Raw genomic sequence first — 26063 nt, forward strand, 5'->3', positions numbered from 1 at the left:
TCATATTTTACTTGCTCCATTGAAAAGAGTGTAATTTTTGTTGTAATGTGCTTTTAGCATCACTTACAGTATTGATTAAAGTACTCTGGAAGAAAACGTAGTTGTTTTTGTAGTATTTATTTTTAAAATTGCAAAATGTATCAGCCAACAAACAAGATTATGTGCTTATAAAATGGCAAACTTTTGCAAATTCTTTGAAATAAAAGCATAAAGAACCACATTAATATAATTTTTATTTATCTTCTCATTTGGAACAAAGATAAAACCTTGAGCAAAAATATATTTAAATTCAACTTAATTTACAAAAAAGAGGAAAAAATTTAAAATAGGGCTTGTACTAAGTAAGCAAACATCAGCTATAGCCATGTTAGAGAGCACTTCTATGAAGGAGTAATTGAAAAAATTAATACATTCTAATATATCCCTTTATTTTGGGAACATCAGAACCACAGAAGTTTTGTTTTCATTCAGTGTTGTCACCACAGTCCATGCAATGTAATTTTTGAACTTGATACAATTTACCTGTTTTCTATAAAACATAGGCTGAATCAACTCTTCCTTCTTCATGGAAGTTTGATTTCACTGAAGTGAGGTACCATTGATGGTTGACTACATTTGTAAATGTTTGGAATTCAATGTTTCATGTTTTTATGACATTTTTATGATATAAACAATCTCTGTGTATTATAGAATATTTTGAAAATATTTCTGTGGAATTGCCTCAGCTCAGAGGCAACAGATTACTTAGCAATTTGCTGATGAGATCTTAATTGGCAAAAATTACTAGAATTCTGAGTAAACACTGTATTACTAGTACAATAAATACTGGCACACACAGTATACCATAGCTTTGTCTTCATTAGGTATTCATTGAAGGATTTCATCTTGTTTAATGTTGGTATCGTGGTACATATCAGAGCTATTCATTTAACAAATCTTATATCCTTGTTTTACAATTTTTGAAATTTTTGTTTTATCAATTTCATGTTTTTTTTCCAAAGGTTTCTGTGAAATGTTTATGTAATGAAACTACGGTAGACGTATAATAATGTGCCATAAATATATCTTCAATACAGTTGTTTTTGCAGTAGGGTTTCTTTGTTATAAATGTAGGAGGTTGAGTTGCTGTCAGTGGTGGAACCCTATTAAATTGTATTTTCCCATTGGTACATTAAGAATAAATCCAGATGAACTACTCTGATCACAGTGGAATCTCTTCGTTCTGGGCTCTCCATTTCTCTCCCCTTTCAATATCTTTTTTCTCACCTGGTAGACTGCAGTTGTGATACTGCTCTTTGATTTTATGAGGGCATACAGATGGCTGCTGATGGTGTGCCTCCAAGGACCCTCTAGAAGTTGCTAGGGTCCTCTCTTAAGTTTGTGACATGTGCCAAGTGTCATCAGTCCATTTATCAAAAAATCCAAGGTTACTATCCAAAATGCAAGTTTTCTGTTTTTCAGAGTTACTGTCAATCCCAAACCCCATTTTTAAAAATACACTTTATTTTACAGGCCAGTAGTACTAATAATCTCAATAATAAGTTTCCCTGTCAGCATAGCAGTAATTAATCATAGCATATATTTTTCAGTGGCTTGTTCTGAAAGGAATACCATTAACTTTAAATCTAGTGTATTTGGAGAAAGAGTTAAAAATAAGTTTGATACATCCTCTGCCTCCTGCTGATATTTATGGCTTCGATAATATTTTCCTGTTCTGTTTCTCTCGCCTATTGCTGCTCAAAAGGGCCACCAGAGACCAACTGATTAAATGATTACATTGTGAAACTGGCTCTGCACATAGTTCTGTCAGATACACAAGTAAAGAAACTGATACTGTAGAGAACTTCTTTGCTAACTTTTAATTATAATAACCTCAGGTGTTACTTGTAACAGTTGGGGAAAACATTAGACAAAAGTGTGATTATTTTTCAAGTTAATATTTTAATAAAGACTTCGGTAGAAATAAACTTGCCAAAATAAAGGTCTTTTGTGTTTACATCACCTTGAAACAAAAATATTTTTCCACATTTAAACAAATGGCACCAATCTTAATATGGTTTGCCTTAGCTGTTTTGAAATGGAATCTTGCTATGCTCTACTCAGATTTCTGTATCTGTCTGTTGGTGCAAAAAATGTAAAAACATAGAATGAACCATTAATGTGGCATCTAGTTCTTCTTGGCTATCAGTAATTATTTTAATTGTAGAAATTCATCATGTGTAGTTAAGAAAAATAGACTTAGCCGAGTAGCGAATTAAATAAAGACAGTGAGCATTGCTGTTTATGAAGCATTTCAATTCTTAAATTATGTTCTTGTTCTCCAGACGGTTTGATTTTATTCAGAAGTGTGGGGGGCAGCTTTCATTAGTCCTCAGTAGTGGGTGAGAATGATGTAGTGCTGTTTAGCTTTATTCCTTGAAAAAAGCATTCAAACTTTGATATGTTTGACTGTCGTTGATTGTGGCAGCACAGAAGAATTGCAGTTCAGAGGACACTGCTCAGATACGATTTCCTGGAGGAAATCTTGCTACTTAATATCGATCTCTCTACCAGTCTAGGACACTATTTGCATACTTTGAGAGTGTTGTTAATTGCCTTCAGCAGAAATAATGGTAACTGTGTTGAGAGAGACTAGTGGGAGAAGTTTACAGGAAGGAAACATGGTGAATCTTCAGGGTTTGTTCAGATATGGAAGCTGAAGAAGCTTCTTCCAGATATGGAAGCTCTTCTTTTGTTTTAACTCTAGACAGGCGTCTCACTAATTTACTTTTAATTGTTCATGGATTGATTGGTAAAATGTGTTCATAAGTATTTTTACTTTGTTCCCATAGCCACCAACTGCAAAAATGCATGCAATTATAGAGCGTACTGCAAATTTTGTGTGCAAGCAGGGAGTTCAGTTTGAGATTATGCTGAAAGCCAAGCAAGCCCGCAATTCTCAGTTTGACTTCTTGCGATTCGATCACTACCTCAACCCCTATTACAAACTCGTTCAGAAGGCTATGAAGGAGGGACGATATGCTGCTCCTTCTGAAAACAAAACGGAAGAAAAAAAGAGTAAGTTATTGTTCGATATAAAATACATGTCTTGATCATGTGTGGTTTTATAAATGTTCTCTGCTTTATTTTGAAAAAATGAGGCAATTACCTGAACTGGAATAAGGCAGGGCCACATGGGAGTTACTACATTCTGTCTATGTAAATTACTCCAGTTTCATTTGGGTAAGGTGGTGATCACTTCCTGTCCTAAACTGTTGTGTATTGCTGCTACACCTCTACCCCGATATAACACCACCCGATATAACATGAATTTGGATATAACGCGGTAAAGCAGCGCTCCGGCGGGGCTGCGCGCTCTGGTGGATCAAATCAAGTTCAATATAACGTGGTTTCACCTATAACGCAGTAAGATTTTTTTGGCTGCTTATTACCTCAGAAGTGGCTGAATGTCATGGGTACATGAAGTGATCACTGTATATAGCCTGCTTTTGGATGAAAGTTGCCACATATTTGTAAAAATGCTTTTGTTTGGCTTTCTTTCTGCACCTTTCTGGTAGCATTTGCTTTTTGTAGAATTAATTGCATGATACTATGTTTTCTAAATCTTGTGCAAATGTAAAAGAACTGAAGTCTTCGTTGAATTATTTATTGATCTTTGTTTCCCGAAAGGGGAATACATTGCGTAGAGGGGGAGCAGGGCAATCACTGAGAAAGCATTCAGCTAATTAGTACACAGGAAATAATGGTTTACTTAATGTTGACAACTTAGTTATATGTAGCACCAGTATGTGTGAGCTGCAATATTCACAAGTAAAATTTTAGGAATATGTAAGTAGTACTGTCAAAATAAAGTAGTTTAAAAATCTGCCGTGCATTTGCGCACCCTCACTCTAATATGGAATGCTCACTCTATAAAGAAGAAAAGAAATAAACAGCCACATTTTATTTTTTTGAAGCGCTGGCATGTTAATAGGACAATATGCTGTCGTCCTATAATTGAGATTGTTACAGTGCCTCAGGACAAAGGAAGTTTACTTTTACAGCAAAATAATTTTAAAAAAATCTCTAAAGGGAGAACATTTTATATTATTCAGATCTAAGAGCTGCTGTGGTCTTGGAGCACCTATAATAAATTCTGTTGGCTTCTAAAGTCTATTAGTCCATTGGAAAATTACCCCATGCAACTAAATATTAGTCTTAATTTGATAGCTAACCATGCTTGTTTGTGTCTCTCATTTTTAGTAGTCTGCCTGTAAGACAGTAAATGGTTTTAAGACTTCAATTTGTCCGATAGATTAATAATTTATGATAGCCAGTAATGCTACTGTGCCTCTTCTGTTTTAACCCTTTTTTCAGGGTTTAATAATCTGTAGCCATGGGCTTGGCCTATACTGTTGAAAAAACTTAAAACATAAAGCCTTCAACTATGTATACAAGTGAGAGTGGAAATTTACTTTGCACATAAATTTCATTTGAACTTGAACTGCTATAAATTATGCTTGTTCAAATATGTATGCATCTGTCTGGCATTATGTAAATAATGCCAACTTTTAAATGGTCACAAGAGAACATTTTAATTGTATTGTGTAATAGTTTAGTTTGTCAAGATTCATTAGGCTTTTCATTTTTGTTCTGTAGCTGTTATTGAAAATAAAAGGAGATACAAAATACCAGATTTAAAGAACTCAAAGTTCATTCACACATTAGAATTTCTATAGGTTATTCCTTGAATGATTGAGTTTCTTAAAGCCATAGTTTCTAACGGTGTTCAAAATTAACTCTATTCCTGCTCCCTTTCTCCCTACTTGACACCTCTTAAAATGGCAAGAGAGAGAAATCAAACTAAAATCCCTCCTCTAAACATTGGCTTTTATGTAGATTCAAAAGTTAACTCTGATGAAGAGGAGGATGACGATGATGAAGATGGCAACTACCTGCATCCGAGTCTCTTTGCCTCAAAAAAGTGCAGTAGACTTGAAGAGCTTATGAAGGTAAGCCGTCTGGAGAATGGACTTTCTTTTGTTCTCTTTGTAGAGTATCAATCACAATGGGGTCCTGGTCCATGACTTGGGTTCCAAGGTGCTACTGTAATACAAATTACTACTACTAATAGAAGGTATTTGACCATATTAAAACTATGGTTTTAGGTTGTAATGCTTCAAGTTGCAATTTCTGATTTGTATCCGGTACAGTCTTTGTAATGCCATACTTCCCTTGCTTTGTTGACACAGCCGGAAAAAATAGAGCCTACATATTGGTAAAAATCTTTGGAATATATAACTTTTGTGCTTCAGTTTTCCTGCCTCATGCTTTCTTAATTTCCTGGACACCCTTGCTAATTGCCAAGATTAGTAGTTTGAATAGTTAGTTCTATTCCCTGACAACCAGCCTTCTCCTCTATTTTATTTTATAGTGAAGTAGTTGTGCTGAAATTGTGACATACTTTTAATGGCAAAAATCTTATGTCCTAAGCACAAGGTCGAGCAGCGCAAGAAGCTGGATTGTGAAGGAGAATCTTCTCAATCACAGATCTGCTGCAGTATCAACGTTGATTTAGAAAATTATTGGGGGAAAAAATTGCTTTTTATTTTCAAGTTAGGTTTGCCCTATTAGGAAAATAGTTTAACATTTATTTCCTGATCACTTGAATAAAAAAATCCTACGTGAACCCTGACATGTAAATCATATTATTTTTAGCAGTCTACTTTTATCTTTGAGGTCTTCTGGCTTTGAATATACCTTTTTCTGTTGCATAACAATAAAGGATTGTTTCCATATTAACTATATATCAGCAATAAACAGTTCTTTAAGAGATCTTGTCCCTTCATACATTGTCTCAACTTAATGTTTTCTTTTTACACTTTAATAGAATCCTAGTATCTAATGATGGTTTAATTGAATGACATTTTGACAATTAAATGTTATCCATTTATTTTTACAAGACTGTTAAGCATTTTTGTTTCCTGTATTTATTCAAGATACCTTGCTAATGGTAATGGCATAAACAGCTATAAGAATGTAATGGAGACTAATCTTTCACTTATATTTTTGAGGATGTATAAGGGGAATGGTAAAAATGCTAAGTGGCCAATAATAAAAAACCCTGGCTGGAATGATTTAGTTGGTGTTGGTCCTGCTTTGAGCAGGGGATTGGACTAGATGACCTCCTGAGGTCTCTTCCAACCCTAATATTCTATAGAAATACCTCATATTTTCACAAGACCCACCATTGATATTTAATGCTAGCTTTGATAGCATGTTACTTGTAAGGCAGCTACAGAATTCCTCATCTTACAGGTTTATTTAAAAATGTACAAATACAGTAACTCCTCACTTAAAGTCATCCCAGTTAACGTTGTTTCGTTGTTACGTTGCTGATCAATTAGGGAACATGCTCATTTAAAGTTGTGCAATGCTCCCTTCTAATGTCGTTTGGCAGCTGCCTGCTTTGTCCACTGCTTGCAGGAAGAGCAGCCTGTTGCAGCTAGTTGCACCACCTCAAGCAAACTTCACACTCATCAGAGCTGTGAACAGTATTAAATTGTTTGTTTAAAACATATACTGTGTGTGTATATATAATGTATAGTTTTTTGTCCGGAGAAAAAAATTTCCCTGGAACGTAACCTTCCTTTCCCCTCCCCAACCCTCCCCTCATTAACATTAATTCTTATGGGGAAATTGGCTTCGCTTGACATTGTTTCGCTTAGTCACATTTTTCAGGAACATAACTACAACATTAAGCAAGGAGTTACTGTATGCTGTTTTATCATTCTTATTGTTCACTTCAGGTATGCTTCTGTGATAAATCGAAGACTTTTCAGCAGGTTTCTAGCCAGGGTGACATAAAAGGTATAAAGGATAGACCTTTAATGTGTAAGAGAGACTTGTGTTCCGAACAGTGTGTCATTATTTCTCTAAAGCATAACAGTGAGGCATTCTGAAGTCATTGGGGGAAGGGGGTGTTATATTGCTGTTCTTCGTCCTCAAATTTAGAAGTTCTAAATGCTTGTAGTTAAAATTGTTGATCAAGTGTTACATTGATGTCATTACAATTTCTGCAGCCTTTAAAAGTGGTGGATCCTGATCATCCACTTGCAGCACTTGTCCGCAAAGCTCAGTCTGACAATAACTCATCTACTCCACAATCAGCAGATGGTACAGCCATACAGACATCACAGGTGGACTATCCTGCAGATTGTAAGTACATTGTGACACAAAGATTATAGTAAATGTGAGAATTGTCCTCTTTATAGATGAAAGTAATGAGAGGTGATAGTATTGATCTATCTTTCCAGTTACTTGGTGTAACTGGAAAGATAGATAGATTATTTAAGGACTGGTAACTTCCCAGTGTAAGTTTTACACCAAGAACATTATTTTTCTGGTGTCTTAATTAAGCCTTAAAGAGGTTCTGTTTGTTTTTATTTTGAGAGAAAATGGAATTTCTTTTATACCATATAATTCCAGCAGTCACAAATCCAGTACCTGTACCTGATTTCCTAGGGAGTGTGGGCATATGGGATCTCAAGATCAAGCCCCATGCTTTCTTGCACTGCCGTATAGTTGATAGTAATTTATCTTGGGATTGCTTAATAATGAACGGAAATTACTTGGATTTATACTAGGTCCGTAGTATATGCAGATGGATGTCTAGTAGGAATGAAACAAAACTCTCTTTAATGCTTTCAGTATGAAGTACACTAGCAATATTACACATATGTATAAGTTATGCCATCAGTGTTTTAAACTTCCCACTCTTGGGTGCTCACATAGTAACAATAGAAAGAAATGCCTCTTCCCACCTCTGGACACTTCCATTCCATGATTTCATCACTCCCTAACTGAGGTCACTCCGGTCCACTTCATTCTGTGTAGGATTGACTAATGCATTTGAAACTACAGCTTATTTAGCGTCCACCAAATTGCTTTCTGGACAAGATAGACCAACATGAACATCTCACACCAGGCCTCCTGTGAGCTTCTCAAGCTCAGTGTCCAATTCCAGATTCAGATCAAAGTTCTGGTGCTACTCCACAAGTACTCCACTGGGTTGAGGCCTACTTATTTTAGAGACAGATGAACCTATTAATTGAGAGAGAGAGAGACTGAATGCTCTGTTAATTGCTGATGATTGAATCAGAAATGGTCAGTCTTCATGCTGTCTCAGTTGCTGATATGTGCCAGTTCCATTTCCTTGTCGGTCGCTCTTACCAGAGGACAGATTTCAAGGAGATTCAGAGGACAGTTACCATTGTAAGATCAGTCATGGTACTAAATTTGACGTTACACAAAACTCTTGGAGTTCATAACCGTCTGTGCATGTTACTGTTTTTTCCAGACTCAAAATGAGAACCACAGTAGATGTTGAAAACAATGTACTTGTCCCACTAACAAGATACCCATTCCCTCCTGGCTGTGCTTCATGATGATCTGGTGGACAGTCTCAGAGAACACCTGATAGGTGTACAATTTTCTCATCCTCCTGCTAGTCTTGTCACAAATGCATCTGCAACTGCTATTTTTTGATTGGCTAAACTGATCAGTTTGCTCAGAACATCCCGAAATGCAGTGACTGATTGTCCACATGACCCAACTTGTTCAGTGCCTCCTAGCATAAATTTCAAGTGATTATCCTGGAAAGTATAAGCAGTACAATTTTTTTGAAATCTGTGCCTGAATAAGAGAGGCTTTATAAATATGGAATAAGATCTCTTTTGAGCCTGGGAAATGGAAAACTTTGAGAAAGAAAGTTATTTATTTTTAACGTATCTATGAACAGGGAATTAGAACCTGTGAAGTGTTTTCTGTATTACCTGTCTCTCTTGATCACCTTTTGTCCATAAGTGGGACAAGATTCATCAGCTGAGAACCAGAGAATTGGCATTGTGTCAAGTTTTACCTCTCCAGTTTTCTGCTCATTTGCCACCGTAAAAACAACCAACCCTTGCTTGTCTCCCTGTAGAAACATTCTAGTTTGGAAAGGACAAATAATATCATTCACGGCCTTCCTTATGGAACTCACTTTTTATCAGAATAGTGCAGATGTTTGTGAATGTGGCACAGCTTGTTAACTACCGTCAACTACTATGATTTATATATAAGCCTGTGGTGATTTAGGATCTGCCAAGTTTGCAAGGTGGGAGACTTTTTTGAAAGGTTGTTCAATGTATTAGAGTAAAACTACAAAATAGTCTACCTTTGAGCATGCAGCATGTATAACTATCTTACACATAAATGCTGTTTGTTATTGTGTACCATGTTATTTGTGCTATGCTTTTGAATGGTTTTGAAGAAGATTGAGTATTGATTTTGCTAAAGGAATCAGTGTGTGAAACACTGCATAAGGTTCTTTGTGTTTTGGGTTTATTTTGGTTATGGGTTTGGGGTTTGTTTGGTTTTTTTGATTCTCCCCACCCCCAACTTCCAAAAATATGGCTTTAGAGAAGAATTAGTTAATTTGCTTTCACTTTTAGTGTAGCTCCACAAGAAATACTTACTATAAATGCACTCTGGCAGCTCTTTAATGCCAGCAAGCCTCATTAAATACTCAGCTCATTATGCTTGGTTTCCCTCTTTGATTTATTGTATAGATTTAAAGAAAGCAGCTCTAACCATGGGTCGTATATGAGCATTGACTCCATCTTCCTATGATCAGTCTACTTTTCAATAGACCAAATGCACAGAGTTGCTGCCTAAATGACTTCAAGCTTTTATCAAACGAAGTACAGCAGGTTTAAATAATTTCTGAAGTGTTTTAGTGATCATCATGTAACTTGGTCTTTCTTGGTAGTAAAAATTATCTGGTAAATTGTTCAAAAAGGGCATAAATTAATTTAAATTTAAAATTATTTGTATTTATAAATCCCCATCCAACTTGGGAGAAATAAAACCACCAATTAAAAAAGAAAATAGCAAGGTCTTAATAGTAATTTTGGATGATTACACTTCATATTACCTTTTTCTTACAAAATGGCCTTTTCTCTTTATCTTAAAATAGATAGCATGGAAATAAAAAAGAGTTAGAAAGTCAGATGGTGTCCAATTTGAGTATTCTTTGACTGTGGTTGTTTATGTGATAATTCAAGATAATCTATAGACGTCTTCTGCAATCCATTAAATAAATCTGAATATATCATGAAGGATGACATGATTGTTTCATGCTATCTACACAGTAACATCATGGTAATTTAGGATGGGTCATATCTGTGACTAGTGGTTGATGTTTCTAGAGAGGACTGAATCAACATCCAAAACAGTTGAATCCAAATCTGGAAGTTCGTTTTGATGGCAGCATTCAGGCTCAAGTCTTTAACACAAGCCTAGCTAGGTGTCTGGTAAATTCATTGCCTTGAGCTGATTCCTTGTGGCCTACATTCTCAAAAGAGTGGGTAGTGATTTGGGGAGATTTAACTTTGAGACATCTTAAAGGGTCCTAATTTTCAGAAGGCAAGTGCTTAGCATTCCTTAAATATATGGTCCCTTTCAGCTGTTTTGGGTTTAAGCAAATGGAAACTGAGGCACTCAAAATGCCAGTTATGCTTAAATTTGTCATTTTCTATAGTTCATTTTCTTCAGCTCTCTAAGCAGGCATATTTTAAATGGCTGGGCAGTTGAGGTGAGTTATTCACGCAAATAGTTCTGTCAAATGCGTCTTTTTAAGGGAGGAGCGTTGGAAGATCTGTTTCACAGTAAAGCGGCTCTTTTGCTCATTAATGAGTTGAATTTTGTACAGGTTGGAAGTTTGCTTTTGATGCATCTGAAAATTGCAAAATAAAGTACAGTGTACATGATGAAACGAGATGGTCTAGAGACCTTAAATGAGCCTCTCTCAAGATTAAATAAGGAAGTAGGCAAGTAACAGACTGCAGGGGTATTCTAGATTTGCTAATTGTTAGAAAATAATTTTTTTTTCTATGATTGGTTTTTGGTACTTTCAGGATCCAGCTGTCATAATTGCTACTTAACAAAATCAGAACATAGCAGTGGCTTTTCCGTAAATGTAGGGGGGAAAAAGGAACATTTTTGTTTTTATAATTTTTTCCCATCTAAATGATATCTTTATTATGGTGTGGAGAATATATTATATGTGCTTGTGCTTAAAAGTTATATGTTAAAAAGGTGGTGATAGGACTAAGGACTAGTCTACACTTACGAGCCGGGTCGACGCGGTGAGTTCGACTTCTCGGAGTTCGAACTATCGCGTCTAATCTGGACGCAATAGTTCGAACTCCGGAAGCGATAGTTCGAACTCCAAAAGGCGTTGGCGGAGTCGACCTTGGAGCCGCGGACTTCGATTCCACGGCGTCTGGACGGGTGAGTAGTTCAAACTAGGGTACTTCGAATTCAGCTACGCTATTCACGTAGCTGAATTTGCGTACCCTAGTTCGACCCCGCTTCTTAGTGTCCTTATTGGGGAACTTATTGGGGAACTTTGTTACAATTATGTCCTTCCGTGTATAAGCATTGAATCTGTTTGGCTCTATCTGTACAGAATGGGTTTCTATTTTGTCTATCAGTAATTTACCTTAGTAAATTGCAGTGCAGTACAATTTGTTTTTCTTCAAGACACATTCAAGAATTTGATGATAAATTTTAGAATCGCATCCCTCAGAAGCAAAGCAGTAACAGCTATACATTTTTCTGTAGATTGTTGTCTCAAAATCTTCTAAACACGATGGCCAGGTAGTCAACCTTTTGCTCATCTATAGAAGCAAAGTTCCTCGGTGGTGATTTAGTACCAATAAATTCAGTGCATTTAAGATGCTGAATGTGAATATTTTTTCTCTTGCTATTTTTTACTGTAAGGGAATATCTGGAGATGTGATAGGCTCTCTGCTAAATCAGGCATTCTATTAAGCAGGGATGGGAGAAGTCAGATAATTAGACAATCAAGAAATGCACCAATCTTTCCATATACAGCATATTGGATGTTAAATGTTGGTCATAATTTTCAAATCTGTATCAAGTTTTAAAAATTTACACATAATCCTGTTTGTATTTTGCAAAGTTTTTACTAAGTCACATCTGAAATTATTGCATGGATTTTTTTTCTGTTCCATTGTTTAAATTTTACAAATATCGCTGCATAGTAATTGATAGAATGCATGTTTAAAGTCAGATAAAGATTAAACTAAAATTTTGAATTTTGGGAATGTGAAATCATTGCACTGAATTTCCTTGGTTTCTAAATCTGTTAAGCAATATAACCAGCCATTGATAAATCACTAGCTAAAAGGTGTATCGTTCTTACTACAGTACTTTGCGTGTATTATGAGTGAAGTTTGGGGTAAACGAGAGGGGAAGGATTGTGGAATTCCAAAAACTAGACATTGCAATTTTCCGTGGTAAAATAACCTCACGGAATGACAGGAACCTCTTGAATTAAAACCCTATTGAGCTAGATGGAGGTAGTTAATTTTTCCCTGCAATTGTGGAATGCCACCTTATAGAAGAACCAGGGCAGTTCTCCTGTACAGGCATGGGGCAGTGTATGAGGAGCCTGATACACTCTCTGCATTGAAGTGAAATCAACTGTGTGGGGGTTTCTTTGTTGTCAAAGATGGGAATTGGGGGCAGGCCTGCTGAATTGACGATTCCTCATGCTTATACCATGTGCATTTACCTGTAGGCATCTTTCTCAAGTTGAAGCCCTGGTTCTCTTTTCTGTACTTCAAAGATAACCTCTTTGATCTGAGATACAAGTCTAGCGCCGCTATTACCATTCCTATGCTGCTTCATTATGGAGATTGCATCTTGAGTTGCCATGTTTACCCCCCCAATTCTCTTTTGAGACTATTTGGCTTCCATTGGATGCCATTTCTTTCGCAATACCCGTTTGTTTATTCCTTGGTGCAAGACAGAATGCAAGGGACAGCTGTGGGTTAAATATGGGTGAAATACAGGGCTCATGAAAATGAAGGTTTTAAAGACCTGGCTTTACGAGTATGTGCCATTCAAACTTCCTACACAGATCTATTGAAGCATCTCAAGCTTAGTGTACAGTATCACTACTTTTCTAGTCCTGAGCCTTTCTAGACCAGCCTTTCTAGACCTGCCCTTCACCCAAGCCATCATACATTTTGCTTTGAATAGAGACTTGAGATAAGCGTAAACGCTCTCTCTGGGTCTGAACATCTCTGAACTTTGGAGTTTGTCCTCTCTACTGTAGAGAAAAATCCACTGGCAATGGGATGAGACTAACCAACTTATTTTCACAACTGAAAATTATGCTGTTCATAACTAAACACCAGTGGCACATTCAGCTGGTGTTTAGTTATAAACAGCAGTGGCACACCAGTGGCACATTCAGCTGGTGTTTCATAAATGAGGGATTCATACATCTATAATTAATAGAATAACACATTAACAGCTGTGAATTTTGTATTTTTTGTCTCTTGAGGATGAAATTATAATTTTGTTGTGCCACTAGCGCATATGAATTATGCAGGCTTTTGCAGCCCATGACAGTGAGGCTATAAAGCTAATGCTGAAGTATTCTAAATAGACATTCCTCTGTAAGGCATATTCCAGCTACAACCAAAAACCCTTGCAAACTTTAATGTTTCAGGTTTTGTGCATGCATATATAGTTTTTAAGCTAATTAATTGGGCAAATTGTTTCTTATTCTACATGACTGGATACAGATTAAATTGTAACTTTAAGTCCAAAAGTTGTAATGCAACTATATCTTTAATATTAAAAAGAGGGAAATTGATTAACCAGGCAACTTGGATTTTTGGCAGATTATGTAAATTAACATCTTACTTGTCCTGGGTAATCTGGAAATATTCATTAATCTTTTTTTCTAAAAATATTTAGAATTAAGTAAACCTTTACTAGAACTTTTCTGTATTAAAATTAATTTTACTCTAATAGTACCTCTCTGATTAATGTTCTAATTTTCTTTCCTCAAATTAAAGAAGCTGATTTTGAGTATAAAATACAAATTATTTTTCCTAATATTTGCAGTGCACACATGGTTTTAATTTAGCTAAAACTTATAAAGTATTAACTTTCATGAAGAAAAATTGCATGTTAGCCTGCTTTTCATATGCCTTTAGTGGTTCACTTCACTGCTCGTGCCTTTTTGGTTTCCAGTTGGCCTTGGATGTGCTCTGATACCACGTTCAATATGTCTGTCTCATTTAACCTAAATGTGTTGATGTGAACCATATTCCTTCTCCTATACCAGAAAAATAAATAAAACATTACTTGATTTGAAATATGAATCAGTGACATTCTAGTTACCGTAGCAGTGTTTTACTATGCTTTTACTATGTTTTACTATGTGCTTTTTCTTCAAACTTCCGGAACTGTTGATCTTAAAACAAATGGGTTTTTTTTTTTATTTCTTTATAGCAACAGTGGCAGCCATGTATTACAGTTACTATATGCTACCCGATGGAACCTATTGCCTGGCACCTCCACCTCCAGGAATAGATGTTGCTACCTATTACAGTGCACTGCCTGCAGGGATGACTGTATCAAGCACTACAGGAGTAACATCAGTACCTCCACCTCCTGGTACTACACCTCCACCTCCCCCAGATGCAACTGATTCCAATAGTGGGTTAACTTCTACTACACCTGCTCCAAGGTACCATACTTTCATGTTATATGTATGTTTCCTATATTCAGCTTGAAAAAATATTGTTTTTTAAGCAATGAAGGTTTAATTTTAGTTTCACCATTGTAACAGAATGCCTCTTATTGACAGTATCTAGGGGCGATGGTTCATAGTTTGGATCAGATGTGGTCAGGAACACACTACAAATGCATTATAAATTCCTAGAAACATAATTATTACCACACATAAAATCCATTTAAAATATTAAATGTGTTCTTTTCCTGCATGAAATTGATCCATATCTGAGGCATGTTTAATTTAGCTGTGACATTAAAAACATATCAAGTTAGATTGCTTGTGATCAGTTAGACACTTGTAACAACTGTTTTTGTTTTAAAGCAGCTTGGATTATGTGCACCACTACTGTATAAACCAGTGTAAAATATTTTGAAACAATTGTATTAATCGCTGTATTTGTGATTGTTTCCAGAGATTCCTCAGATAACATTGGTGCAGAATATCTCATTTTTATGAGACTAGGTGAACCAGCTGATCGATTGCATGTATGGTTTATCATAATTTATGGTTTATCATAATGAAATTTTTGCTTGAAAGCAAATATTTAATCTCTAGAAGTGTACATAGCAGCCCAAAGAGTGAACTTCTGTATAAAATTTTTGGTAAAGCAATAATCAAATTGAAATGTGTTCATATATCCTATTTATAAATAATGGACTTGTGATGTTTGCAGCACAATTGCTCCAGTGGTTGCCATTATCCCACCACCTCCAGATATCCAACCTGTTATTGACAAGCTGGCTGAATATGTTGCTAGGAATGGAATTAAGTTTGAAACCAGTGTTCGTGCCAAGAATGATCTGAGGTGAGAGAGTCTTCTCTTAACTTTGATTTTATATTCTTTTAAAAAAAAATATATTCAGCTGGATTGTTTATTTTATTGGCAATGCATGCATTTCTGAAGAAAAACGTTTTAAGGAAAGTATTTGGTAATTTTTTATGTTAAAATTCAAGGGACCACTTAAAGTTAATGCTAAAACTCAGAATCCAGAAGTTGTGTTTCTGAATGCGTATATCTCCTGAGAATTTAAGCATAAGCTGTTATATTTCAGAACACCAAATAGTGTTCCTGTGCCTGAGGTAGTGAGATGGTAAATGATTGTTCGCATTTGCTTTGTTCATGTGTATATTTCTCAATTTACTTGTCCTTCTCTCTTAATAGGTTTGAGTTCCTGCAACCATGGCACCAATATAATCCCTACTATGAATTTAAGAAACAATTCTTCCTTCAAAAAGAGAGCAGTGACAGCTCTCAGGTATGTTTATGATGGGACAGGTGGTGAGGAATGTAGATCATTTTGTTCTCTTTTGTATTCTACATTCAGAGAGTAATATGTAAAACTGATTTCTGTAGAGTGTGTTTGTGTTGGGGGAGGGACTTGGATGCCTTTTATTTCATGTAACATAAATGCATCAGATTTGTAGCTTTAGTCTAGTATAGCATAAGCAAACAATGTTCATGACAATGTGAAAAGTTAAACATCTTGAGAACCTTTTGAGCAAATTACGCAGCTGCTTTGTGGAGATCCAAAACCCAGAGTGGTGCTCTGCTCCCATGAAGCTTAGGAGCATAGCAGTAGCAGTTACCTCTTCCTGCATGCCTCAGTCTGCTGTCCCTAAGGCAACTCTTAAGTTTTTTCTGATCCGCTACCTCTCAGAGAAACTTTAACTGAGAAGGTCAGTGTAATCTGGCAGCTGTCCTGATTGTTCTTAATTGAGAAGACCTGCTTCTTTCTGCATCCCACTGACTTTCTGCTTTTAGGGAAAACAAAACACACATGATTGAAGATAGAGAAGCAAAGTGGAAGAAGGCAAGAAAATTTAAGTTTTTGTGGATTTATGAAGCTTTTTGGCTAAGTAGTAAATTGCCACATGAGCAGGTTCAGTATTCTCACGGGCTGTGGATATAATAGGACAAAGCAGCATGTTGAAAGTGATTCTAAAAAGGACGTTTAAATTGCTCTTACCAAACTACCCAGTCAAGAACAACTTTGCCTGTCAGGCTCCTAGTAAGCTGTCTGTAGAGCAATGGCAGCAGCGGGAGCACCCTTCTTAGAAGCAGTGATGACATCCATACAAATGAATTACTGTACAATAATTAAACCCAAACCCTTTCTTTAGAGCATCTGGCCAAGCAGTTTGGTCTCATGACTCTCAGCAGATGCCTGTTTTTAACTCTCTCATTAGCCGTCTACGACTGCTATAGAATCTTTCAGAACTTTGTCTTCAGATATCTTCTAACCAGAAGCTTCTTTTAAAGCGACAGTAACTTTGTATATAACTCGGTGAAGCACGTGTAAGGATTAAATATATGTATTTCTATTTTAAACTATTTTATTTTAGAGAGTTTACAGTGCAAATTCAAGGGTATGTGAGTTTGAGTTATAGAGTGGCAGTATTGCAGCTAAGGAATATTCTTACTAACAAATTTTCCATTACATAGTGTAGGCTACTCTTAAATTAGTAGACTTTGTAGGAATGAATATGTTGCACAGTAGTTTTGGTTTAAACAATTAACTTTGTCATATAATTAGTTCATTAGTACATAAAACCATTCACAATTTGAAGATCTGCAGCTACTGGTGAGTAATGGGCAGTGTCTCTTTACTAACAGTTTCCTCCTTTTCATGGATATATATATTAAATTCTTAATGTAGTTCTAACATAGTCCTATTTAATTTATTAGCTAGTGTATGCTAGTATTTATAAGGCATATTTTCTGTACTCCAGAAAATTTGTGAAATTGAAGCAATTTTCTAGGAAATTATATCATTTATTCTACTTGGTAAGATTTTATCTTGTGTAGCATTTTAACTTGTACTGGATTTCAGTAATGAATGAAGTGTCTTTGAAAACAATTTATTTGTAAATTATTCATAGCCTATTAAAACTACAAGATTTTAATAGAAACTAATAATTTTTATGCAGAAGTTTCTTTTCTTTAATATCCAGCTATTCTTCATGAAGTATACTAGCAAAAGCAATGTGCTTACATTCTATATTAGTTGCCTAGATTAATAAGAATTTATTTTAAAAAAATTGTGAGGAAATGATGCATCAAAGAAAAGTGATATTAAGGATTGCCATTTAAAGTTGAAGTATTGTAACTTTCAGACCTGGTGATCAGTATAGCTAAGAAGCCAATGGAGCATGATTAAATAAGTTCCTTGAGATTTTGTGTAACTATACGAACTTTCCCCTGTGTAGTTGTGCAGATAATTCCCTTACTTTTCAAAAAGATGAAAGCTATTTGTGCTTTTAATATTATGGCTAATGGTATTTTCTTTGCATACTTTATTCATATAACTAAATATAAAGCCTTTGATGCCTGCTTCTGCATCACTTTAAATCAGCTTTTACCATTAACTTCAGCAGGTACTGGATCAAGTCCTTAATGCTATTTTTTTTATATGTTATCACTATAAACTGTTTATAGATTAGTTCATGCTTGGCCAATGAATGGCTGCAGAGGGAGGGATGGATGAAAACCTCTGATGGCTGAAATATAAAATATGGAATGGGTCCCTCCTTAACATTTCAAATCTTTAAACAATAAGTATATTGAGAAGCAGCCAAACAATCTATTAGGGAAAGGTTATTGGAATAAAAAAGTTTTTGCTTTTGTTCATATACTTCTGAGACCCTTAAGTCTTTCAGCTCTTTTTTATGGAGAACACACCAAATAGCCTTCATTTAATATATATATTTTTACCTTGGCATTTTCCCATACCAGAATAATTGAATCTTATGACAATAAAGCCACTTGTACTTCTAATAGTATCACCCCTGTTGAGGATTTCAAAGCATCTAGGGAGTTGTGTTCTAACAGTTTAGTTCACAAATACCAATGGCAGCTCAAAGTATCCATAGTAAGAAAGAGGCTTCCTGTTTCTCTCTCCTTATTGAAGTCTGTTGCTAATTATTTCACACGCATCGTTAGCTTAAAGTGTTGCACACAGCCAAAACAATTGTGCTCTAATGTGGAAAGCTCTTAAATAATTAACCCCCAATCTGTGTTTTTAATTTCCATTTATAAGTTACTTTTTACACTGAAATGGTTTCTTAATGACCCTGTCTTCACTTTCTGATTGAGGGGAAGGGCAGGGTGATCTTTGAGACTCAGACAGGAGACTGTCAGACGGGAGGCCTGACAACAAGCAAAGTCCCAGCTTCTGTGCTGTGACCCTATGCAGATGTCTCCTCCCAGAATCAAGCAAGGAGCCACTCAAGTGGTTCCCCGTATCTCTCCTCTTACCCGCCTTCCCTCTTTTTTGCATCCCAGTAACTTTTGTGGGAGTTATGGCAAAAACTAGTGAACAAAGGAGGTTTCAAGCCAGTGGTGGGAGGAAGAAGAGGTGCTGCTGCTGCCGCCATTGCTATTATGGAAGAGGATCCAGGTGTGCATGAAAAGCAGCCGTCTTCTTGAGAGATGATTTTGTGAATACTTCCAATCTGCCCTGAATTATTGCTAAAAGCAAGGAGCTCACTTCTTAACCCGCTTCACAACCTCACCTCTTTCCTTCTCCCTTCAGGGGGCTTCAGAGCAAGAAGTGGTAATGAGGTAGTGCTGCTGCTGCTAAGGAAATAAACTTTCCCTATAGCAGCAGCAGCAACTTGGAGTAGTTTTAAAGTCACTGACTAGCTTCCCCCATGATCTTTGTCAAAGAATCATAGAATATCAGGGTTGGAAGGGACCTCAGGAGGTCATCTAGTCCAACCCCCTGCTCAAAGCAGGACCAATTCCCAACTAAATCATCCCAGCGAGGGCTTTGTCAAGCCTGACGTTAAAAACCTCTAAGGAAGGAGATTCCACCACCTCCCTAGGTAACCCATTCCAGTGAAAAAGTTTTTCCTAATATCCAACCTAGACCTCCCCCACTGCAACTTGAGACCATTACTCCTTGTTCTGTCATCAGGTACCACTGAGAACAGTCTAGATCCATCCTCTTTGGAGCCCCCTTTCAGGTAGTTGAAAGCAGCTATCAAATCCCCCCTCATTCTTCTCTTCTGCAGACTAAACAATCCCAGTTCCCTCAGCCTCTCCTCAGAAGTCATGTGCTCCAGCCCCCTAACCATTTTTTTGCCCTCCGCTGGACTCTTTCCAATTTTTCCACATCCTTCTTGTAGTGTGGGGCCCAAAACTGTACACAGTACTCCAGATGAGGCCTCACCAATGTCGAATAGAGGAGAATGATCACGTCCCTCAATCTGCTGGCAATGCCCCTACTTACACAGCCCAAAATGCCGTTAGCCTTCTTGGCAACAAGGGCACAGTGTTGACTCATATCCAGCTTCTCGTCCACTGTAACCCCTAGGTCCTTTCTGCAGAATTGCTTCCTAGCCATTCGGTCCCTAGTCTGTAACAGTGAATGGGATTCTTCCGTCCTAAGTGCAGGACTCTGCACTTGTCCTTGTTGAACCTCATCAGGTTTCTTTTGGCCCAATCCTCTAATTTGTCTAGGTCCCTCTGTATCCTATCCCTACCCTCCAGCGTATCTACCACTCCTCCCAGTTTAGTGTCATCTGCAAACTTGCTGAGAGTGCAGTCCATGCCATCCTCCAGATCATTAATGAAGATATTGAACAAAACCGGCCCCAGGACCAACCCTAGGGGCACTCCACTTGAAACCGGCTGCCAACTAGACATGGAGCCGTATAAACACAAATTAAGCATTATTAAACAGGATATTGTATGTTAGAAGTGGCATGACCTTTCATTCTGATCATTGTAAATGATCTTCATTGATTCTGCTGAAGGCCCCCCCCGAGGAGCTTGAGACCAAAAATAATACAAATTCGAGGGAGGGGAACTTTGGGCATTAATTTTGAAACTGCACCTCCTTAAAAAAAAATAGCTGAAGTAACGCTACTGGCAAAACAAAGAAATTAATGGAAAACTATTCTTTTCAAATCATCCCATATTACTTAGGCATTGCAGGCAATTTGTATGTGTAATTTTTGGTTTTTATGTGTAATTTAATATCTGGTATATTCAGAATTAACCAGGAACAGCAGAATGCCTCTATATTCACTCATATTTTTCACTGTTTAAACCTTTAATACATTTTACTTCATTGTTTGTGGTTATTAAGTTGTTTAGATTTACTTTAAGTTAAAAAAACCCAAAAGAAACATTACGTCTGTTTTTTACCAGCAGGGTTACTGATGTATATTACAGCTAATATGACTACTCTTTTGAAATGGCTGGAAGATTTCCAGCTCCATCATATTACAGCCGTTTTGGCCAGAGTTGTTAATATAAAATTCAGTCTATTGAACAGCATGAAGTGAGAATTATATATATAACAAATAAGTTATATGTTGGGTATCATCTAAGCAAAATTGTTGGTAAATTGACTTTTATAGTGGTTCTAATTTACATATTTATTGGAGAGGAGTGAGGAAATGGGTTTTAGGTAATATCTTACAATTAAGACACGCAAATCTAGTTTTTGTTCTGTTAAATTAGTGAAGAGTGTATATTTTGTAGTAATTGTACTTGATGAAATGTTACAAAAAATAGATAAAATATTTGGCTGCAATTTCTCTAGTTGAGGGAAAATCTTATGCAACATGCATCCTTTCTTTCAAAGAAAAAGTGGAAAAAACGTGTTTTCTCTAAGTATAATTGATTTTGTATTGAAAAGTTCAGCTCTCTCAAAAATGTCTGTTTCCTTTTCAGAAAGGTTAGGTGGATTTTCATATATCATTTGTCCTGCATCCTTCTATTATATAGTAAAGCACACTGAATAAGTGAAAGGGTTAAGAAAGAGGCAATGTACATGAACAAAATAAGTCTGCTTCAACAACAGACTTAGTATGAAATGTTTTTGACTACCTTGCATAGGCAGCAGTTAACGAAAGTCGCATTAATTTGCTATTCTTTAACATCTGTATTCAGAGGAAACAGGTTATAAAGCCCTTGCCTGCCCTTCTGAGAAACTGAATACATGTGTCGACAAAGTAGAGAGACACATTTGGGGTTATGTGTATTTGGATTTTTTTCTTCCATTTCTCTAGTGTTCCTGGGTAGCTCCTCTGGAAGTGGTGAAGAAAAATATAAGATCTGCTCCTCATTCAAAAGTAGATCTTGTGAGAACAAGGAAATAAAATTTGAGCTCTTGGTGACAAATCAAGCCCTAAGACCAGCTTCTGACCCTGGATCCAATAACTATCTTGTACACAAGCTTCTGAGCACACTTTATGTCCCGTCTACCTCTGGGTCCCGGTCACTGGGGGAGGTAGCGCTGGGGGAGGTAGCTGGAGGTGGGTCTGATTTCCCTTTGAGCGTGATCATGCATGGGAAGAGGAAGTCCTGTCCCTTCCTAGCCCAACCAGGGCTAGCAGCTAGGAGCTCCTGGCGGGGGCGCTCCCTGCAGCATGTGGGAGATCATACCCACTTCCACCTCTGGCTGCAGAAGTGCCGCAGCTGCTGCCTTCAGAGTCCAGCTCTAAAGGCAGCGCAGAAATGATGGCGGCAGTTAAGCAAGACCCTACAACAGCTTCATGACCCTTTTTTTTGGGTGGGGAACCCCCATGATTACAACACTGAAATTTCAGATGTAAACATCTGAAAATGTGAAATTGACTAATTTTTATACCCTCTGGCCCTGAAATTGACCCTGAATTTGGTAGGGCCCTACCCATAAGGAGGTGACACCTCATACTAATATCTCGTCATCATCTGAGACTGCAATGCCCCCACCACCGTCCTTGGTAGTTGACTTCAGGCAGTTACAGGAGCTGATGAAACACCTTTAGTAGAGGTCCAGGATTCCTTTCGTAAACTGGGTGTTTTACATACTTCTATACATATGGCCCGCCGTGTCAATAAAACTATGCTAGAGCCTGCCAATACTATCTAGCAGACTCCACCTACATACCTACTACTTGTAAACTTGCTGACAAAAAAACTGTGTGTCAGCTCCGGTGTTTTCACATCCAACATTGAATTCCCAGATAGTGGATGCAGTTTAATGAACATGGTAGACAACACAATACTAAGTCTACCTCTTATCACAAAAACTGGCTTGACTTCTTTGGTCGTAAAAGTTATTCCTCTGAAATGTTACAGTTCAGATCAGTGAATTATCAAGCGCTTACGTCAAAATATGAGTATCTGAATTACTATGAGTTTAACAGCTTTATTGAACTTTTACCAGAGAATCCACATGAAGAATTGAAGACCATGAAGTGCAACTCTTAGCAAAAACACTATTGCAGGCCTCCTTAGATGTAGCCTGTACTGCAGCCTGGACCATTTCCACTGTGGTCATGATGCAACGAATATCTTGGCTCCAGTTGTCCATCTTCACTAGGGAGGTACAGAATACTGCAGAGGACCTTCCCTTTGATGGTCACTATGTACAGGTGGTCACTTGACATCTTGAAGGATTTGAGGGCCATGCATAGGTCCCTCAGATTTTTTATGCCTGTAGGTAAGAGAATGTAGCAGGTCTCAAACAGCACAGAGATCTCACCTAGTTCACTTTTCTAATTTCTGTAGACCACCTGAACCACCAGCTAAGAGACAAGGTATTCAAAAAAGTCAGCTGCTGCTGCCACCAATTCATCTCAGCCACCCATGTTGTCTAAACGTTCGGCATTTGATGGTTTGGTCGAGAGTCTGAACCTTCTGCTTGATACTGTTCTTCAGCCTCCCCCTCCACTCCCCTTTGGACACTTTCCTGTTTTCAATCTTCATGGGGAAGAACATCTGATGTATGGATATTGGAGGTCATAACATCTGGTTATTTTCTGTCTTTCACCTCCATTCCTTTCTCATATTCCCTCTTTCCTGTCCCTTTTCAGGGACACATCTCACGATCAGTTGCTGAGACAGGAAGTCACCTCCCTTCTATGCTCCCTTCCACTAATCAGAGCCAAATCTGTCAAGATCGTGACACTGTGGCCTGTATGTTTTGTATGTTCAATTGTCAGAGTGGGTGTGCTCAGTCTCTCTCTCCCTGGAATTGATGCATAGCTAACCAGATAGGAAGCTGAAATGACTATGTTCAACATATATAGAACACCATGACTGATGACCTCAGCAGATGCTTCTCCTAGAGTTGTGAATGGGAGGTGGATTCACAATTCCTCAAAATATTTCTAACCTGGGGGTTTCCAAAAGTGGATCTTTTTACCGTCACAGCCAGTGCAGAGTGCAAGAAGTTCTGCTTGAGAGGTGGACTTTGTCCTCAATCACTAGGAGATGCCATCCTCATTTCATGGCTGAAGGGCCGCCTTTATGCTTATCCACCAACACTCTTGCTCTTGACAGTTCTCAACGAGATCAAGCAGGACAAGGTCATTTTGATTGCACTGACTAGGCTTGGTCTCCTTACCTAGTCTGATTCACTTCTCGTCCACCACTGAGTCTTCCACACAGTCGCCACCTGTTGTCTTAGGAGAACACTCAGGCCCTTCATCCCAGTTTTGATGCTCTGTGATTCTAAGTGTGGCTTTTAGATGGTTCTCAGTGACAAGGATTGCCCATTCAACAGAGATACAGCAGGTATTGTTTAATAGCAGAAAGATCAGTACAAGAAATACCTTCAGTAATGGAAGAGATTTCACCATTGGTGTACCCGTCATCAAGTCTCGGCTGTTCACTTTTCCCTTGCCGCTATCTTGGATTACCTGGCAGAATTAAAAACATCAGATCTCACTGTGAGTTCCATTGAAGTTCACTTGGTGATCATAACAGCTTTTCACTCTGTGCAAGGTTTTCAATCTCTGCTGACCCCGCAATGTCAAGATTCCTTAGAGGACTGATGAATCTTTTTCCACAGATTAGACAGCCTATTCCAGTATGGAACTTGAACCTTATCCTTAATTGCCTCAACCAACCCAGTGCTGTGTTTGAATTGAAGTGATTATTAACTCTAGTTAAAGCAGAAAGCTGCTGTGCTTTTGTCTCTTTAAAGGAGCAGTGTACCTCATTACTTCTCTGAATGGTCCAGGTAAGGACTAGACATTTTAGGGAAGACGATTTGGGGGAAATTCGGGTGATGGGTGTGTTGGTCTCCACCAGCCTTGTGAGCCCAAATGAGCCCAGAGTGTGACTATAGTGTAACAAGCAGGTTGCTGGAGTCAGAGTTGCTGAATCTGACCTGCTCAACACACACACAGTCAAGGAACTGCATGTTTTCTGCTGGCTGATGGCATCTGAGCTGTAAGCCACTACAGCAGAGCATTTAAGCACCCAGGGTTCCAGGCAGTAGGTGATACAACCTCTCAGTGGTCTGCAGTGCACCCCAAATTGGAACATTGGCATAGTTATTATTGGGGCATTTAGTGTAGTGCATGAAGTACACTGCAAGTTGTATATGTGGGTGAAATGATACAGTCACTACGCTCTCGAATGAACTTGCACAGAAAAATAGACAAAAACACCGTATCACCCATGGGTGAACACTTTTCTCATAACCATGGCTCTATATCTGACCTTGGTCCTCATTCTCCAAGGAAACCTTCAAAAGACTAGCCTAAGAGCTTAAATTGATAACTTTGCAGACACTAAAAATTGTGGACTTAATAAAGACACTGGATTTATGACTTATTACCACAATCTGTAACCCCCACTGACCTTCCTTTTTTCTGTGACTGCAGAGGTGTTAGCAGGCCACTTCACCTTGCAGTATGTGTTAACTTGTGTCTCTTACAACTTACGGAAAACAATTCCACCTTGTATTTCACTTTGGCACTCCGTGGCCTGTTCTACACTATGAATTTACTTAGGTATGGCTTGTCTCTCAGAAGGTGAAAAATTCCTGTGAGATGTAACTATACCAACTTAACCCCTGGTGATTCTTCCATCAGCCTAGCTACCACCTCCTGAGGAGCTAAATTATCTACATTGATGGGAGAATCCCTCCCATTGGTGTAGGTACTCTCTGTACTGATGTGCTACAGTGGCACCGCTATGCTGCTCTAACATTTTATGTGTGGACATACCCTGAGTACCTTTCCCAGACCTGAAGAAGAATTCTGAGTAAGCTCAAAAGCTTGTCTCTTTCACCAACAGAAGTTGGTTCAGTAAAAGATAATTACCTCACCCACCTTGTCTTTCTGAGTTTGACCTTTCATCTCCTGGTTTTTTTCCTGAAACCACATCAGACTAGGGAGGAAGCTTGGATGTCAGAAGGGCGCTAGCCTTCTATTTGGACAGAACCAAAGCATTCAGAAAATTTCCCACAGTCTCCACCCACAGACTTTCAGGTTGGATTTCGGGGCATATTGCCATGTTATGAGTCTGTCAGCATTCAGTCTCCATCTGAAGTGCTAGCCCATTCTGTGAGGTCTCAATTTATCTGTATGACAACTTGGATTTCAGTGCATACATTCTCCAAACACCTATGCTTTGGTTCATGCCTCTAGGTCAGGTGCTGCAGTGGGCAATGCAGTTCTGTCCTCAGTA

At 37.7% G+C, this 26063-nt stretch overlaps 1 protein-coding gene across 7 annotated transcripts in view; it reads left to right on the forward strand.

Annotated features, from left to right (window-relative positions):
* The window catches only part of LOC123351270 (splicing factor SWAP), a 93755-nt gene that overhangs the window by 15029 nt on the left and 52663 nt on the right, over positions 1–26063 (forward strand). For all 7 annotated transcript variants that reach the window (XM_044990561.1, XM_044990559.1, XM_044990560.1 and 4 more), the window contains exons 5-10: positions 2832–3057; positions 4879–4991; positions 7062–7197; positions 14359–14596; positions 15318–15449; positions 15807–15900. In XM_044990561.1, the coding sequence (XP_044846496.1) occupies positions 2832–3057; positions 4879–4991; positions 7062–7197; positions 14359–14596; positions 15318–15449; positions 15807–15900 (939 nt within the window). The remainder of the gene's footprint in view (positions 1–2831; positions 3058–4878; positions 4992–7061; positions 7198–14358; positions 14597–15317; positions 15450–15806; positions 15901–26063) is intronic.

Source organism: Mauremys mutica, chromosome 16, assembly GCF_020497125.1.
Source record: "Mauremys mutica isolate MM-2020 ecotype Southern chromosome 16, ASM2049712v1, whole genome shotgun sequence".
Taxonomy (NCBI): domain Eukaryota; kingdom Metazoa; phylum Chordata; order Testudines; family Geoemydidae; genus Mauremys; species Mauremys mutica.